At 40.9% G+C, this 14,797-nt stretch overlaps 1 protein-coding gene across 3 annotated transcripts in view; it reads left to right on the forward strand.

Moving 5' to 3' along the window:
- Positions 1-2,855: 2,855 nt before the first annotated feature.
- TEX10 (testis expressed 10) overlaps positions 2,856-14,797 on the forward strand; it is a 64,671-nt gene continuing 52,729 nt past the window's right edge. The window contains exons 1-4 of one of the 3 annotated variants that reach the window (XR_009346675.1): positions 2,856-3,045; positions 7,573-7,761; positions 9,953-10,665; positions 11,086-11,329. Coding sequence is in view for 2 of the 3 variants with exons in the window: in XM_059143535.1 (XP_058999518.1) it covers positions 7,582-7,761; positions 9,953-10,665; positions 11,086-11,329 (1,137 nt within the window). In the remaining variant the exon portion in view is untranslated. Of the gene's footprint in view, positions 3,046-3,124; positions 3,498-7,572; positions 7,762-9,952; positions 10,666-11,085; positions 11,330-14,797 lie in introns of those variants that run through there. The other 2 variants (XM_059143535.1, XM_059143536.1) reach the window with 2 other exon arrangements.

The raw sequence follows: 14,797 nt of genomic DNA on the forward strand, positions 1-14,797 counted from the left end.
TTAAAATTTTATTTGTTTACTTGACAGAGAGCAAAAGTGAGAGAGATCACAGAGTGAGAAGGTGAGGGAGAAGCACACTCCCAGCTAAGTGGAGAGCCCCACATGGGGCTCGATTCTAGGACCTTGGGATCACAACCTGAGCCAAAGGCAGATGCTTAATGAACTGAGTCACCCAAGTGCCCCAGGATTTTATTTTTAAGTTATCTCTACGCCCAATTTGGGGCTTGGATTCATAACTTCAAGATCAAGAGTTGCAGGGGCGCCTGGGTAGCTCAGTGGGTTAAGCTGCTGCCTTTGCCTTGGGTTGTGATCTTGGGGTCCTGGGATTGAGCCCCACATCTGGCTCTCTGCTCAGCAGGGAGCCTGCTTCCCCCTCTCTCTGCCTGCCTCTCTGCTTACTTGTGATCTCTGTCAAGTAAATAAATAAAATCTTAAAAAAAAAAGAATCAAGACTTTCAGGTTCTACTGACTGAACTAGCTAGGCACCCTACTATTTTAAAAATAGGGAGGGGCGCCTGGGTGGCTCAGTGGGTTGGGCCTTTGCCTTTGGCTCTGGTGGAGGTCTTGGGGTCCTGGGATTGAGTCCCTCATCGGGCTCTCTGCTCGGCAGGGAGCCTGTTTCCTCCTCTCTCTCTGCCTACTTGTGATCTCTCTGTAAACAAAACAAAACAAAACAAACAAAAAAACCTTAAAAAAAAAAGGAGGAAAAAAGGTGCCTGTTCACCAATATTTAAAGATCAGATTTCTTTTCTTTCTTTTTTTTTTTTTTAAAGATTTTATTTATTTGACAGAGAGAGATCAAAAGTAGGCAGAGAGGCAGGCAGAGAGAGAGAGGAGAAAGCAGGCTCCCCACCGAGCCTAGAGCCCGATGCGGGACTCAATCCCAGGACCCTGAGATCATGACCTGAGCCGAAGGCAGTGGCTTAACCCACTGAGCCACCCAGGCACCCTAAAGATCAGATTTCTTATTTTTTGTTTCCTTAAACATGAGATTTCCATTTCTTCATGGCAATGATTAGCTGAAAGTTGGCTACTTCCTTTGGGCAGGCCAAGCACTCTGTCCCCTGTATCACTACCGGGCGGGCCACCTTGCCACAGGCAAGAAGCAAGTGTTGCTGGAGTAGAATGAAAAAAGAGAGAGTGGTAGAAGGAGTATCCAGAGGTTCAGTGAAATGTCAGAATTTGGCAGATCTTGAGGCCATGGTAAGGACTCTGACTTTATTCCAAATGAAATGGGGAGTTATTAAGGGCTTTTGATTAAAAGTATGACATGATCTGACTTAGATTTTAAATTAATCACACAGCTGCTCTACTATTAGATTGTAGGGAGAAGCCAGTAGAGTGCAGTGATGGATATGGGAAACCTATTCAGAGGTTTTTTTATTGTGATTGTAAGATGGCTTGGACCATGATGATAGGAAAGGAAGTGGTGTGAAGTGGTGGAAGTCTGCGAATGTTTGATGTGATCAGAATCTCCTGATGAGTTAGATGTGTGATGTGGAAGAAGCCTTTCTTTGGGTTTTCGGCCTGAGTAACTAGAACGTTTAAAATTCCTTTTTGAGATGAAGAAGCTGTAGCAGGAATAAATTTCAGGGGGGAAATCAGGAGTTCCATTTGGGACATGTTCATCTTGAGGTAGGTATAAATAGGATGTCCAAAGGAAATGTTGAATAAGCTGTTAGCTAGGAATCTGGAGTTGAGGGGACATGTCTGGCTAGCAATAAGCCTTTCCTCTTCTGATCCAGTCTCATAACTTTTTTTTTTTTTTTAAGATTTTACTTATTTATTTGTCATAGAGAGAGAAGCGAGTGCAAGCACAGGCAGACAGAGTGGCAGGCAGAGGCAGAGGGAGAAGCAGGCTCCCTGCCAAGCAAGGAGTCAGATGTGGGACTCGATCTCAGGACGCTGGGATCATGACCTGAGCCGAAGGCAGCCGCTTAACAAACTGAGCCACCCAGTCTCATAACTTTTAAAACCATGTAATACCATATAATGCTGATGACTCTCCAAAGTATGTTTACGGTGGATGCAAGGCAGATTGTGGTAGTACGGCTGCGTTGCCAGGGAAGAGAGGTGGGTATCTGGGTCTGCTTTATCTCTGGTCATAGAGTAGGAATCTTCTTAGTCCCAGGGCTTGTGTCTCCGCTCGTAAAACTGAGGCTCATATGGTTGTCAGCTTTACTGTTTTACATCTGATAAGCTGTAGAGACATATTTGAATCAAGGTCTCAAATCCACAGCCAGTACTTTCCTTCACCCCTCCGGCCAGTCTTAGGTAAGGGTATCTTTCAAAGAACCACTCTCCTTGCTTTCTCATCCCCTTTCTAGGCATTCATTTTCTCTCTTCACTTCCCTGGGCCCACTTAATTTCAGTAGCAGCAATCTCAGTGCTCAGATACTGAACTATCAGGGAAAATCCTCCGCTAAGACTTTCAGGCTTTAGCTACGGCGTGCATCTTGCCCTCTGTGGAGTAATTCTTCACTGCTCCATCCAGGTTAAAGTTCTCAGGGATTCTATGGTTCTAGCAGTCTGAAACTTTTCCCTTTCCCAATTCAGTTCAACTTCTGTTCTCTGAAGGTGGCTCCGGGTCTGCGGAACTGCGGTCTAACGAGGGGAGAATAGGTACGCTCTCCAGCAGCCGTAACCAGGGCGACACCCCTTCCCACCACGCACGCCCAGGAAGTTCGGGGCCGGACTTAGAGCCTAGCTTTGTCCTCGGATCCTGCGCTCTGCTCCCTCGGCTTCCCGGAGCGCAGGGGGCTTCCGGCTGGTCCCCTCCTCCCGAGGGCGGGGCCTACCTCTCCCACTCCCGCCTCCCCGGCTGCGCGCGGCTGCGGGCCGCGGTCACGTGATCGCGGCGCGGCGGGGGAGGGGCCCTGATTTCCGGGCGGCGGAAGGAGACGCGGCCGCGTGAGGACGAGGTGGTTTGAAAACACGCTCGGGGACAAGAGGCTGAGGCCGGTGGCACACGCCGTCACCCCTTGGGCTTCTGCTCGGACGCTCTTTTCCTGTGCCTCCGCGCCCCGGTCCCGGCCGGGTCCTCAGGTGAGCGGCCGCCGCCCGTCGGGCCGGGCCCTCCCAGGGCGCGGGACGGCGCGCGGAGCCGTTGCCCCCCGGTTCGCGGCCCAGGCGGGCCAGGCCGGCTGTGGCTGGTCTGCGCGCCCCGGGGGCCGTCCGGAGGCGCTGCTGCAGAGCGGGGTCTGCGTGCGGAGCGGGGTCTGGGTGCGGAGCTGGGCAGTGCGGGGGTGGGTCACCCCGCGGGCTTTTGAAGCGCAAGTGACTGGGCGGGTTCGCGCGGTTTCGCGTCTCGGAGACTTTTAGGCCGGTGTGCCTTGATTTGGGCCCCGCTTCCTCGACTGTGTTCCTGACCGCGGGCCGCAGGAGTAGAAGGAACGATCGTTCTTCCCGTCCACGGGGCTCTTCACGTGTGGGCTGCTGTACCAAGACGGGTGGTGGGGATGAGCGGGCGTCTGCTGCACGGCCCTGTCGCCGTCCAGGTGTGTGGGGGGGAGCAGAGCGTCATCGGAAGTTCTCGGATTGGGCACACTTTGGGGCATCTACTTTCTGAGAAGTCTGGTTTCTCCGATTGACCCCCTCAGTAGAGTTGGGAGGAACTCGTGAGAGTAAGGGGTTGGCGGGGAGATTATTAAAGAAAATTGCAGTATGCATTATTAATTTTTTTTTTGAAAGAATTTGGAAATTAGGGTAATGGGGTGGCAGACAGATTAGCTGGAATTTGACTCGGTCGAAATTCTGATACTCTGGAATCTCCTTTGTGTTGCAATTAGGAGACCTGTAATTGCAATATATGAAATTCAGTTTTAGAACTTCAGGGGCTTACCCGCGTAGGAGGTCCAGCGATGTCCAAGTTTATCCCCTGAGACTGGAGTTTGCACCTTCTGTTCAGTACCGGCTACTGTTTAAGTGGCTTAGTCGAAATGTTTGTTGTGCCGTACTATGAAAATCTGTATTTTTAAAAATTTTATTTAGTTATTTTAAAAGCTTTTATTTCCAAGTCTTCTCCACACTTAAGGTGGGGCTCAGGTTCATTAGTCTGAGATCCAGAGTTGCATGCTCTACCTACTGAGCCAGCCAGGCGTCTCTGAAAAATCTTTATTTTAAAGTGACAATTACAAATAGGTAATAGAACTTTAAAAATTCCTAGTATAGGGGCGCCTGGGTGGCTCAGTGGGTTGGGCCGCTGCCTTCGGCTCAGGTCATGATCTCAGGGTCCTGGGATCGAGTCCCGCATCGGGCTCTCTGCTCAGCGGAGAGCCTGCTTCCCTCTCTCTCTCTGTCTGCCTCTCCATCTACTTGTGATTTCTCTCTGTCAAATAAATAAATAAAATCTTTAAAAAAAAAAAATTCCTAGTATAAAAATGGTCTCAGTGCACTCAAAAATAATAATACCAGCTTTAAAAGCCAAGGAATGGCGATCAGCCCTCTTAGTTTTCGTAACAGCAAAATTAGTGTGACTGATACAAAGTGATGGATAATATGACATAAGCTTGACAGGCTGTATGTGGCCACAGGTGAGTATGTTGGCCACAGGTGAGGTAGTTAGTGGCTAAAGATTGAATTGGGGTTAATTCATTTTGATTTTTCTGTCTTGTACCATTTATTTTCATCTTTGGTACTAGCTAGTAATAAAATTGTAGGGAAAGCTCACAAAATGTTTGCTTAATCAATGAAAACTTTTTTTAAATTAAAAGAGGCAGGGTGAATATTCTTTTTATGCTTTGCTTAACCATTTTTTAAAAAACTAGAATAGAGGTGTGGGTGGGATGAATACTTGGAATTGGTATAAATGAAATGAGAAACCATTTTGCCACTTCGGTTTGCAGTCCTCACCTTAATTCCAGTTTGTATAACATAAAGCTGATTTTTCAGAGCCCTTAGTCCCTCCTCAATTCCCTAATACAGGTCTGACAGATCTTTCTGAGCCACATCTTTAAGATGGATTTAGTACCACCTTGCTCACATGATTTTGTGAAAATTGAATGCTAATTAATGTACATAATGCATTTAATACTGTGCTTGATATGTACTGGTCCTGAGACTTGAAGAAAATATACATGTTTGGGACGCCTGGTTGGCTCAGTTTGTTGGACGACTGCCTTCGGCTCAGGTCATGATCCCGGAATCCCTAGATGGAGTCCCGCATCAGGCGCCCAGTTCCATGGGGAGTCTGCTTCTCCCTCTGACTTTCTCCTTACTCATGCTCTTTCTCACTGTCTCTCTCTAAAGAAAGAAAGAAAGAAAGAAAGAAAATATACATGTTTGTTCTTATATATATTTGACAGTGCCAGGTGCAGTTTTACAAATAGGAACTCATTTGTTTCTTAGTAATCTTACCTCATAATAACTATATGATGTAAGTATTATTATTCCTATTTTGTGAATAAAAACTGTGGCACACTTTCAACTACGGCTGAAAGTGGCAGTCTGGATAAGAACTGAATCAGTCTGGCTCTAGAATCTGCTCTTAACCTATGTAGCCAAATTCTACTTACCTCAAGGGGCTCTAATGTATTAAAACCTTGAAATCATGTAAATTTGGATATAATGTTATAGGTCATTGGCTTCTGGATTCCTGGAACTTGAGCTGCTTGGTCTTGCACAAGCTATTTTATTTCACAATAAATGTAAAGCTTCAGGGTGCCTGGGTGGCTCAGTGGGTTAGAGCCTCTGCCTTCGGCTCAGGTCATGATCCCAGGGTCCTGGGATCGAGCCCCGCATCGGGCTCTCTGCTCACCAGGGAGCCTGCTTCCTCCTCTCTGCCGGGCTCTCTGCCTACTTGTGATCTCTCTCTGTCAAGTAAATGAATAAAATCTTAAAAAAAGGGCGCCTGGGTGGCTCAGTGGGTTAAGCCGCTGCCTTCGGCTCAGGTCATGATCTCAGGGTCCTGGGATTGAGTCCCGCATTGGGCTCTCTGCTCAGCAGGGAGCCTGCTTCTCTCTCTCTCTCTCTCTCTCTCTCTCTTGGCCTGCCTCTCTGTCTACTTGTGATCTCTCTCTGTCAAATAAATAAATAAAATCTTAAAAAAAAATGTAAAACTTCATTCAACTCAAATTTTTTGGACTCTGACTTATAGTACTGTGACTTAAAAAAAAAAAAAAAATACCTGGACATAGGATGATTATGATAGACCAGGAGAAGTTTTACGTATTTCAGAGGCAATTTACCTATTACAGTGGGTGTACAGAATTCATTATTTTTGCAGCATGTTGGAAGAGGTTTCAATTAGAGTTGAGGCTGGTTCTAGGTATAGGAGGCTAATTTTTAGATAGATGTTAGGGAAGATAAAGGTGGAGAGGAAGTTAGGAAGGACATGCTATGTTCTTACTGTAAGGAAGTAAAAGAATAGCTGCAAAGTCCTGAGCCTTCGTCAGGTTTGTGTTTAGGAAGATCTCTCTTGTGACTCCAGCAGATGGGCTAGGGAATAGACACTAAAAACAAAGGAAGCATACTGATGGGGGAAACTAATAAACAGCCTAGGGTAGAAATAAAGAATTTAAGAAGTGGCCTGGGAATGGATAGGAGGCACAGATCAAAGTTTTTTTGTGTAAATGGGAAGATTTGGATGTAAGTTGAAAGAATGTGGTATAGAGGGGGAAGTGCAAGATGACATGTTTATGCCCAAGTTATTTATTACAATGGCCTAGCTAGTCTTTGTTCCTTACCCTCTGTTAACAGTAGATTTCCTTTTATACTGCTTTTTATCCTGCTTTTGGATGTCTAATCTGAACCTACCCTGTTGTTCAAAATACTGCTCTCTCATTTTTGCCTATACTAGGCTTATTCTCTACTGATCTATACCCTGTTTCCCTTACTCATGAAATGCTCATTAAGTTTCCTTGCTACATATTTCTGAATGTTAAACTTTTTTCAAACATCAGCATAGGTTCATGAAATGTTTTTTTTTTTTTAAAGATTTTATTTATTTATTTGACAGACAGAGATCACAAGTAGGCAGAGAGGCAGGCAGAGAGAGAGAGAGAGGGAAGCAGGCTTCCTGCGGAGCAGGGAGCCCGATGCGGGGCTCGATCCCAGGACCCTGAGATCATGACCCGAGCCGAAGGCAGCAGCTCAAACCACTGAGCCACCCAGGCGCCCCATAGGTTCATGAAATGACTTCTGACTATTACAGGCTGCATTTAAAAACTTAGTTTTGTTAGTAGAGGTTCCTCAGGGACTTGGAGGGGCCAGGAGCAAATGTGTTCTCTCCCCCCTCACTCCCTCCAAACCCTAGGTGGGACCTTATTTCCAAAGATTTGTATTTAGCACAATTGCTTGAGGAACATTCCTTGGCTAGAAACCCTTCACAAACCTATGGGAGGTTTGTTGCCTTACTGTTGATGACTCCTCTTTACAGTGTCTCTTGGCTAAGGTATACCTCTTGGTAAAGGTATTTTCCATTTGATACTTTGATCCTTTGGCATAGTTCTTATTGGCTCTGATTCTTGATTGTCTTTGAAATAAATTTTAGAATTAATGTAAATGTTGGAAAACACTTTATTCTTTTAAGTTTCTTTTTTTTAACCCATTGTTTTAAAATTCTTTTCACTATAGCACTGAAGAATGACCAAAAAAAGAAAACGCCAAGATGATTTTCAAAAAGTAAAACTAAAAGTTGGTAAAAAGAAACCCAAGTTAGAAAATGCTACTGTTACAAACTTTAAAACTAAGACTATACATCTGCCTGAGCAACTCAAAGAAGATGGAGCTCTTCCAACAAACAATAGAAAGCTTAACATAAAGGTAAATCGTAAATATTATTTTGATAAAATCATACTTTCTTTGAAGTCATCTAGAATGATTTTTGTGAAAAGTTGTTTTAATTTTGAGGGTTTATAGATGGCTGATGGTTGGAATTTTTTTGTTAACCAAATCTGAGTTGCCACTGAAGCTTTCCCACCTCCTCTAGAAAGACTTGCTCAACTAAACCCACAGTGATTTCTTCATTGTATAACTATTTGATAATTTAATATATGCTCTGGAAATAATTCTTATGTTTAACTTTTTGATGTATCAGGTTTTTGATGACACAGTTTTCCAGCTGTTTTTATAGTTCATGAACATCTTTCTTACTCATTTTGAACTCATAGCATATAACTTATAGGTTCATTGTAAATATGTGAAGTTAAAGTTTGAGCAGTACTTTTGCTTAAAATTTTGACAGCTTTATTGAAATGTAACTTAGGCATAATAAAATTGACCCATTTAGAGTATACCATTCCAGGGGTGCCTGGGTGGCTTAATTGGTTAAGTGTCTGACTCTTGATTTCAGCTCAGGTCTTGGTCTCAGGGTCATGAGTTCAAGCCTTGTAGTGGGCTCAGTGTGTAGCGTGGAGCTTACCTAAAATAAAATGTACTATTTTGTAGTTTTTAATATATTTATGGAGTTATGCTGTTATCACTAATCTAATTTTATAACATATTAATCATTCCATAAAGAAACCCTGTACCTATTAGAAGTCACTCCCCAGGGCGCCTGGGTGGCTCAGTGAGTTAAGCCTCTGCCTTCAGTTCAGGTCATGATCTCGGGGTCCTGGGATCGAGTCCCGCATTGGGCTCTCTGTGTAGCAGGGAACCTGCCTCCCCACCTTCTCTCTCTCTACCTGCCTTTCTGCCTACTTGTGATCTCTCTCTGTCACATGAATTTCAAAAAAAAAAAGTCACTCCCCATTCTTTTCCTCTTACTCTAGGCAGCTACTAAGCTACCTGCTGTCTATATAGATTTGCTGATTCTGGTCACTTAATATAAATGGAATAATATGTGCTCTCTTGTTACTGGTCTTTTATTTAGCATGTTTTTGAGGTTCATTCATGTTACACCATATCTGTCAGAACAGTACTTCATTCTTTGTATTTTTGAGGAGTAGTTTAGTGCGTGGTTATGTCACATATTATCAGATGTCAGTTGATGGTCATTTGATCATTTCCACTTTTTAAAAAAAAATTTAAATTTGTTAGTTAACATGTAGTGCAGTACTGATTTCTGGAGTAGAATTCAGTAATTCAGCACTTACATACAGTACCCAGTGTTTATCACAAGTGCCCTACCCATTCTTCATGTAGCCCATCCCCCACCCAGTTTGTTGTCATTTTTTGACTCTTACATGTATTGCTGTTAGGAACATTTATGAACAAGTTCTTGTGAGGATAAACATTTTCTAGTTTGCTTTTAAGCTCTGAAAATTAAATAATATTGAAAAGATATTTGAAGTTACGTTTTTTCACAAATTATATAAATTATTCCACAAATAAAATTGTCAAATGTCATACTAAGGATGGGCACACACACCCCTTGAAAAACCATTTAAAATAGGCAAAACAGGCCTGTTAAATTATATAAATGCACCTATCGTATGTTTGATATATATATAGTAGTTCTTTAAATAGTGATGATTGCTGTCACTTTAAAAAAAAAAAATTTAATTATGATTGCTGTCACTTCAAATGATAGCACGCCTAAGCCTTCATACAGGTCAATTTCAAGAAGAGAAAATTCTAACTGAAAATTATTTAATGTTTTTTTAAAGCTAAATCTATTTATTTATTTATTTTTAAAGATTTTATTTATCTTTTAGGGCTTATGTGCATAAGCAGGGAAGTAGCAGGGGGAGTGGAAAAGGGAGAGGTAGAAGCAGGCTCCCTGCAAGCCCAGTGCTGAACTCTGTCCCGGGAGTCTGAGATCAGGACCTGAGCCTGAGGCAGATGCTTAAGCAACTTAACGGACTGAGCCACCCAAGGGCCTCTAAACTAAATCTATTTTAAAGAGTTTCTCAGTGTTTCTCTTCTTAGTAGAGTCTAGGTAACGTTTAGAAAACACTTACTGAAGCAGCTTCCCTAAGGAGTGTTAGTTTATGGTTTGTAGTTTTGATTAGCATGTTTATTTGAAAATGTTACAGTATTCATGTATACCTAAATGTTCTGTTTTTACTTTTAGGATTTGCTGTCACAGATGCATCACTACAATGCTGGGGTTAAACAAAGTGCTCTTCTTGGACTTAAAGACCTTTTGTCTCAGTACCCATTTATAATTGATGCACACCTTTCAAACATATTAAGTGAAGTGACTGCTGTGTTTACAGATAAAGATGCTAATGTACGATTAGCAGCAGTTCAACTTCTTCAATTCCTGGCCCCCAAAATACGAGCTGAACAAATTTCTCCATTTTTTCCTTTGGTAAGTGCCCATCTCTCTAGTGCCATGACTCACATTACTGAAGGAATTCAGGAGGACTCTTTGAAAGTTTTGGACATTCTGCTGGAACAGTACCCAGCCTTAATTACTGGCCGTAGCAGTATATTGCTTAAGAATTTTGTAGAACTTATTTCTCATCAGCAGCTGTCCAAAGGACTGATAAATAGAGACAGATCCCAGTCCTGGATACTTTCTGTAAATCCTAATCGGAGACTCACTTCTCAGCAGTGGAGGCTGAAAGTCTTAGTGAGACTCAGTAAATTCCTTCAGGCCTTGGCAGATGGATCCAGTAGGTTGAGAGAAAGTGAAGGACTTCAGGAACAAAAAGAAAATCCCCATGCCACTAGCAACTCCATTTTTATCAACTGGAAGGAACATGCCAACGACCAGCAGCACATCCAGGTTTATGAAAATGGGGGTTCACAGCCAAATGTCAGTTCACAGTTCAGGCTACGGTAAGAAGGATTTCAGTTATGTCCACACTCAGTTTTCCTATGTTGAATTTTAACTACTGACCATTGATGGCTAATGGTGGGAAGACGTGCAGTTGTCTTTTATAGTTTTCATATAAAAGTTATAAAGTTCATATAAAAGTCATATAGTTATTCATGGTTTGATTTTATTTACTGATGGGAGGAGTCATTTGAAAGTAATTCATTTATTCATTTTTAGCAAAGCCTAATGAGAAGTAAAACTTGATAGTTTCTCTTGGCTTTGTCATTTTAGAATTTTATTTTACCAGTTTTGATCAATGTAATTATCAATTCAGGGAACTTCAGTTTTACTAGTACTTTACACTTAATATTTAAATTAAATAAGGGAAAATCGTTTTTAATCATTAATTTTTTTTTTCATTCTTGCCCTTCCTTAATTAGGTACCTGGTTGGAGGACTAGGCAGTGTGGATGAAGGCCTCTCATCTACTGAAAACTTGAAAGGATTTATTGAGATAATAATTCCATTGCTAATTGAATGCTGGATTGAAGCTGTGCCTCCGCAACTAGCTGCTTCTGTTGGAAATGGTATAGAACGAGAACCTCTGCAGGTTATGCAGCAAGTTCTTAATATTATTTCCCTTCTGTGGAAACTCTCTAAACAACATGATGAAACTCATAAATTGGTGAGAATTTAATGGGGTATTTTCTTAGTAATAATGTCTTTTGTCATACATGGGCAGACTAGAAATCCATATATTACTATTTGGTTATGCATTTTCTAAAACATCATGATGTAACTATAAATTTACTTTTTGCTTTTGCCCTAAACTGCAAGTTAAAATAGTTTTTGAGATTCTCTGAATATTTTTAATTTAAGTGAAATGCATAACTTCTTTTTTTGGGGGGGAAGGTTTTATTTATTCACTTATTTATTTATTTATTTGGAGAGCACCTGAATTGGGGGAGGGCCAGAGTGTAGTGGGGAGAGAGAGAGAGAGAGGGAATCTCAAGCAGATTAATGTCGAGCATGGAGCCTGATCTGGGGCTCAACAGTCCCACAACTCTGAGTTAATGACCTGAGCTGAAATCAAGGGTTGGATGCCTAACCAACTGACCCACCTAAGTGCCGTGTGAAGTGCATAACTTAATGAACTTGATTTTTTCCTTCCTTCCTTTTTTCTTTTTTGTGAGCTTGATTTCAGTTGCTTTTTATTAGGTATAATTCACAGTGGTGTTACAATAAATGCATTGGTTATGGCACATTGATTATGTAGGAGCATTCTACTTTCTGGAGGCCTTTTATAGGATTAAGTACCTTGTTTCAGTGTGTGCCATGGTGCCAGTTTTAGCAGAAATGGACCACAGTGAAGATCTCATAACCAACCCCGAGTTCATTTTTTTATTTTTCTGAGTTCTTTTTAAACTACTATGATTCAAAGAAGAAGCTACATACAGACTTGATTAGTTCATGCTCTTTTTGCTTCTCTTGGTAAGGGATATAAGATCAGAAAACATTTGTAAAAGTTATCTTTACTGTGTATAGGTAAGCTATAGTTGTGGGTATGGTGTTAGTGAAATTAACCCAAGATTCTAAGTCTATATCAGTTTTTTACTAGAAAAGCTGATAGTAAAGACATGCTTTGCAATGATTAAATTTTATTTTATCTACTTTTTGGGGGGAGAATTGAATGGTGGCAGCTTTCTTAGGGTGCTGTAGCATAGAGAATATACTATATATAGTCCATGGGGCAATTAGGGAAGAACAAGCTTTGTTAATTGGTGTTAAATTAATATGATAGGATGCTATCAAAAAGGGCAGTTGCAGGAAGAGTACTTTAAAACTTGAAGCATCTGATTTTTAGAATTCCTGCAAGCACTTTTGACTAGGGAGGTGTGAATCTTTGAAGTTGTTTACATATGTACAAAACAGACTATGCAGTTTTTTGGTTTTGTTTAATTCTTTTTATTTAAAGCTAGTAGGCTACATAAAATGGGGTTAAATTAAAAGTAATACTTGTGGGACGCCTGGGTGGCTCAGCTGGTTGAGCAGCTGCCTTCGGCTCAGGTCATGATCCCAGCGTCCTGGGATTGAGTCCCACATCGGGCTCCTTGCTCGGCGGGGAGCCTGCTTCTCCCTCTGCCTCTGCCTGCCACTGTGTCTGCCTATGCTCGCTCTCTCCCCCCCCCTCTCTCTCTGATAAATAAATAAAATCTTAAAAAAAAAAATAAAAGTAATACTTGATAATCTTGAAATGCATTATGGAGTCATATTAAAGGATGTATTAAGAGCTTACTCTTACTATTATCCCATTACCCATCATTTGTAAAATTGTTACATGAATTGCTTTTTCAAATAGCATGGCATTTTATTGACTAAGATTTTGAGCCTGTCTCATAATTCATTGCATACATTGGCAAGAAATTGATCAGGGTTGGGGTTAGGATGTATGATTTTATGAAAGCAAAGCTTACTGTCTTTCATGGCAATCTGTGATGTAAGCTACTGACAGTAATAATTACATAGCTTTTTAGAAAAGTATGTTATCTGAACCTGGGATAAAAAGTAAAAGTAATGATATCAACATAAATTTTAAGTACTAGTCTTTCCTTAAATTTTAGAAGGCTAAGAAATAAAGATTCTAGGTATCTTGGTGTTTGGTGACATATGGACACCGAGTAATTATTGTTATTTCTTTAGTAATAGTATTTGTAACTAAATAGAATATAGGACCAAGTGCAAATTCATTAATTATACTAGTTTTATATCATCCACTGTCATTCAGATAACATTGTCAAGGGGCCTAACCACTGCCTTAATTTTATGGATATTTAAAGTTGTATGCTTTAGAACTATTCTGTGCTGTTCTAATACAGTTGTATTTATTAGCAGTTCATTAATGCAGGACACTGAGTTCAGAAGACTGTTTTGCATAGACTGTGGAAGGCAACATAGAATACTAAATTGGGTTTCTGTTTAAAATTCAAATGAACTGAAGGAAGTTTAATTCAAATAGAAATAGAATTTAAAAGCATACACTGGTAGAATTCTCTGATTTACCTTGGCAAATGGGTTATGTTTAACTGTAATAACTGGATAAGGTAAGCTCCATTATTTTAGAGACAAATTATAAATATGTATGTGAGTTGTACAGTGACATTAAAATGCAGTCATTTATTTTTTGTTACCATTCTCACTGTTCCCCTTTCAGTGACCTTTAATTTAGCTTAGTAGTTAAGACATTGTGTGACCTGTAACACTCAGACTTTAAAGGAGGGATGAAATGGCATTCCTTGGACTTAAATACAAATTATATCCCACAACCTGGATTGTAGCCCTTCTCTCAGAAGATGTATAGGTCTTCTCTTGATAAATTAGCATCTAAATTAGGCGCAGTCTTAGATAACTGTTTGCTTTTAGGTTTTGCTAGATGTATTTATTTGCTGCACAGTTGAGAAACTTCATTTTTACCTAAGTGTTTTTTTAAAAACCTTTTTAGAAATCTGAAATCTCTGATCTTTGCTTGAAAAAGAAATCTCAAGGTACATTAAATCTTATTTGCAGTGGTTGAGTACATGTTCTTACTGAGGTTGATTATTTATGATATATGCATGTATCCTTAGTTTTAAAGATGACATACAGGGGGTGCTTGGATGGCTCAGTTGTTCAGTGTCTTCCTTCAGCTTGGGTAGTGATCCCAGGGTCCCGGGATTGAGCCCAGCATTGGGCTCCCTGCTTGGCGGGGAGCCTGCTTCTCCCTCTCCCACTCCCCCTGCTTGTGTTGCCACTCTCACTGTATCTCTCTTTGTCAAATAAATAAAATCCGAAACAAAAAAATATTTAACATTAACTTTTTAATTTACTTTGGATTTTGGGGTCTTGTATTACTAGCTTAAGGATCAGTATTATAATTGCTATAGGAATTGTGTTGTATCTTAGCTTTATATTTTAATGCTGCTTTTAATTTATGTGTCTCAGTGCTGATATCTTTTCCCCATGAAGATTAGAATTTGTGAAGAATGGTCAGATGCAGTCATACGTCAAGGATTTGTGAAGCATCTATAAATGTGGCTATTTAAGTTAACTAAAATTCAGTTCCTCAGTTGTACTAGCCACATTTCAAGTGCTCATGTGGGTACATGTGGCTAGTGGC

The sequence above is a fragment of the Mustela lutreola genome, chromosome 12 (genome assembly GCF_030435805.1).
Source record: "Mustela lutreola isolate mMusLut2 chromosome 12, mMusLut2.pri, whole genome shotgun sequence".
NCBI classification, from domain to species: Eukaryota; Metazoa; Chordata; class Mammalia; order Carnivora; family Mustelidae; genus Mustela; species Mustela lutreola.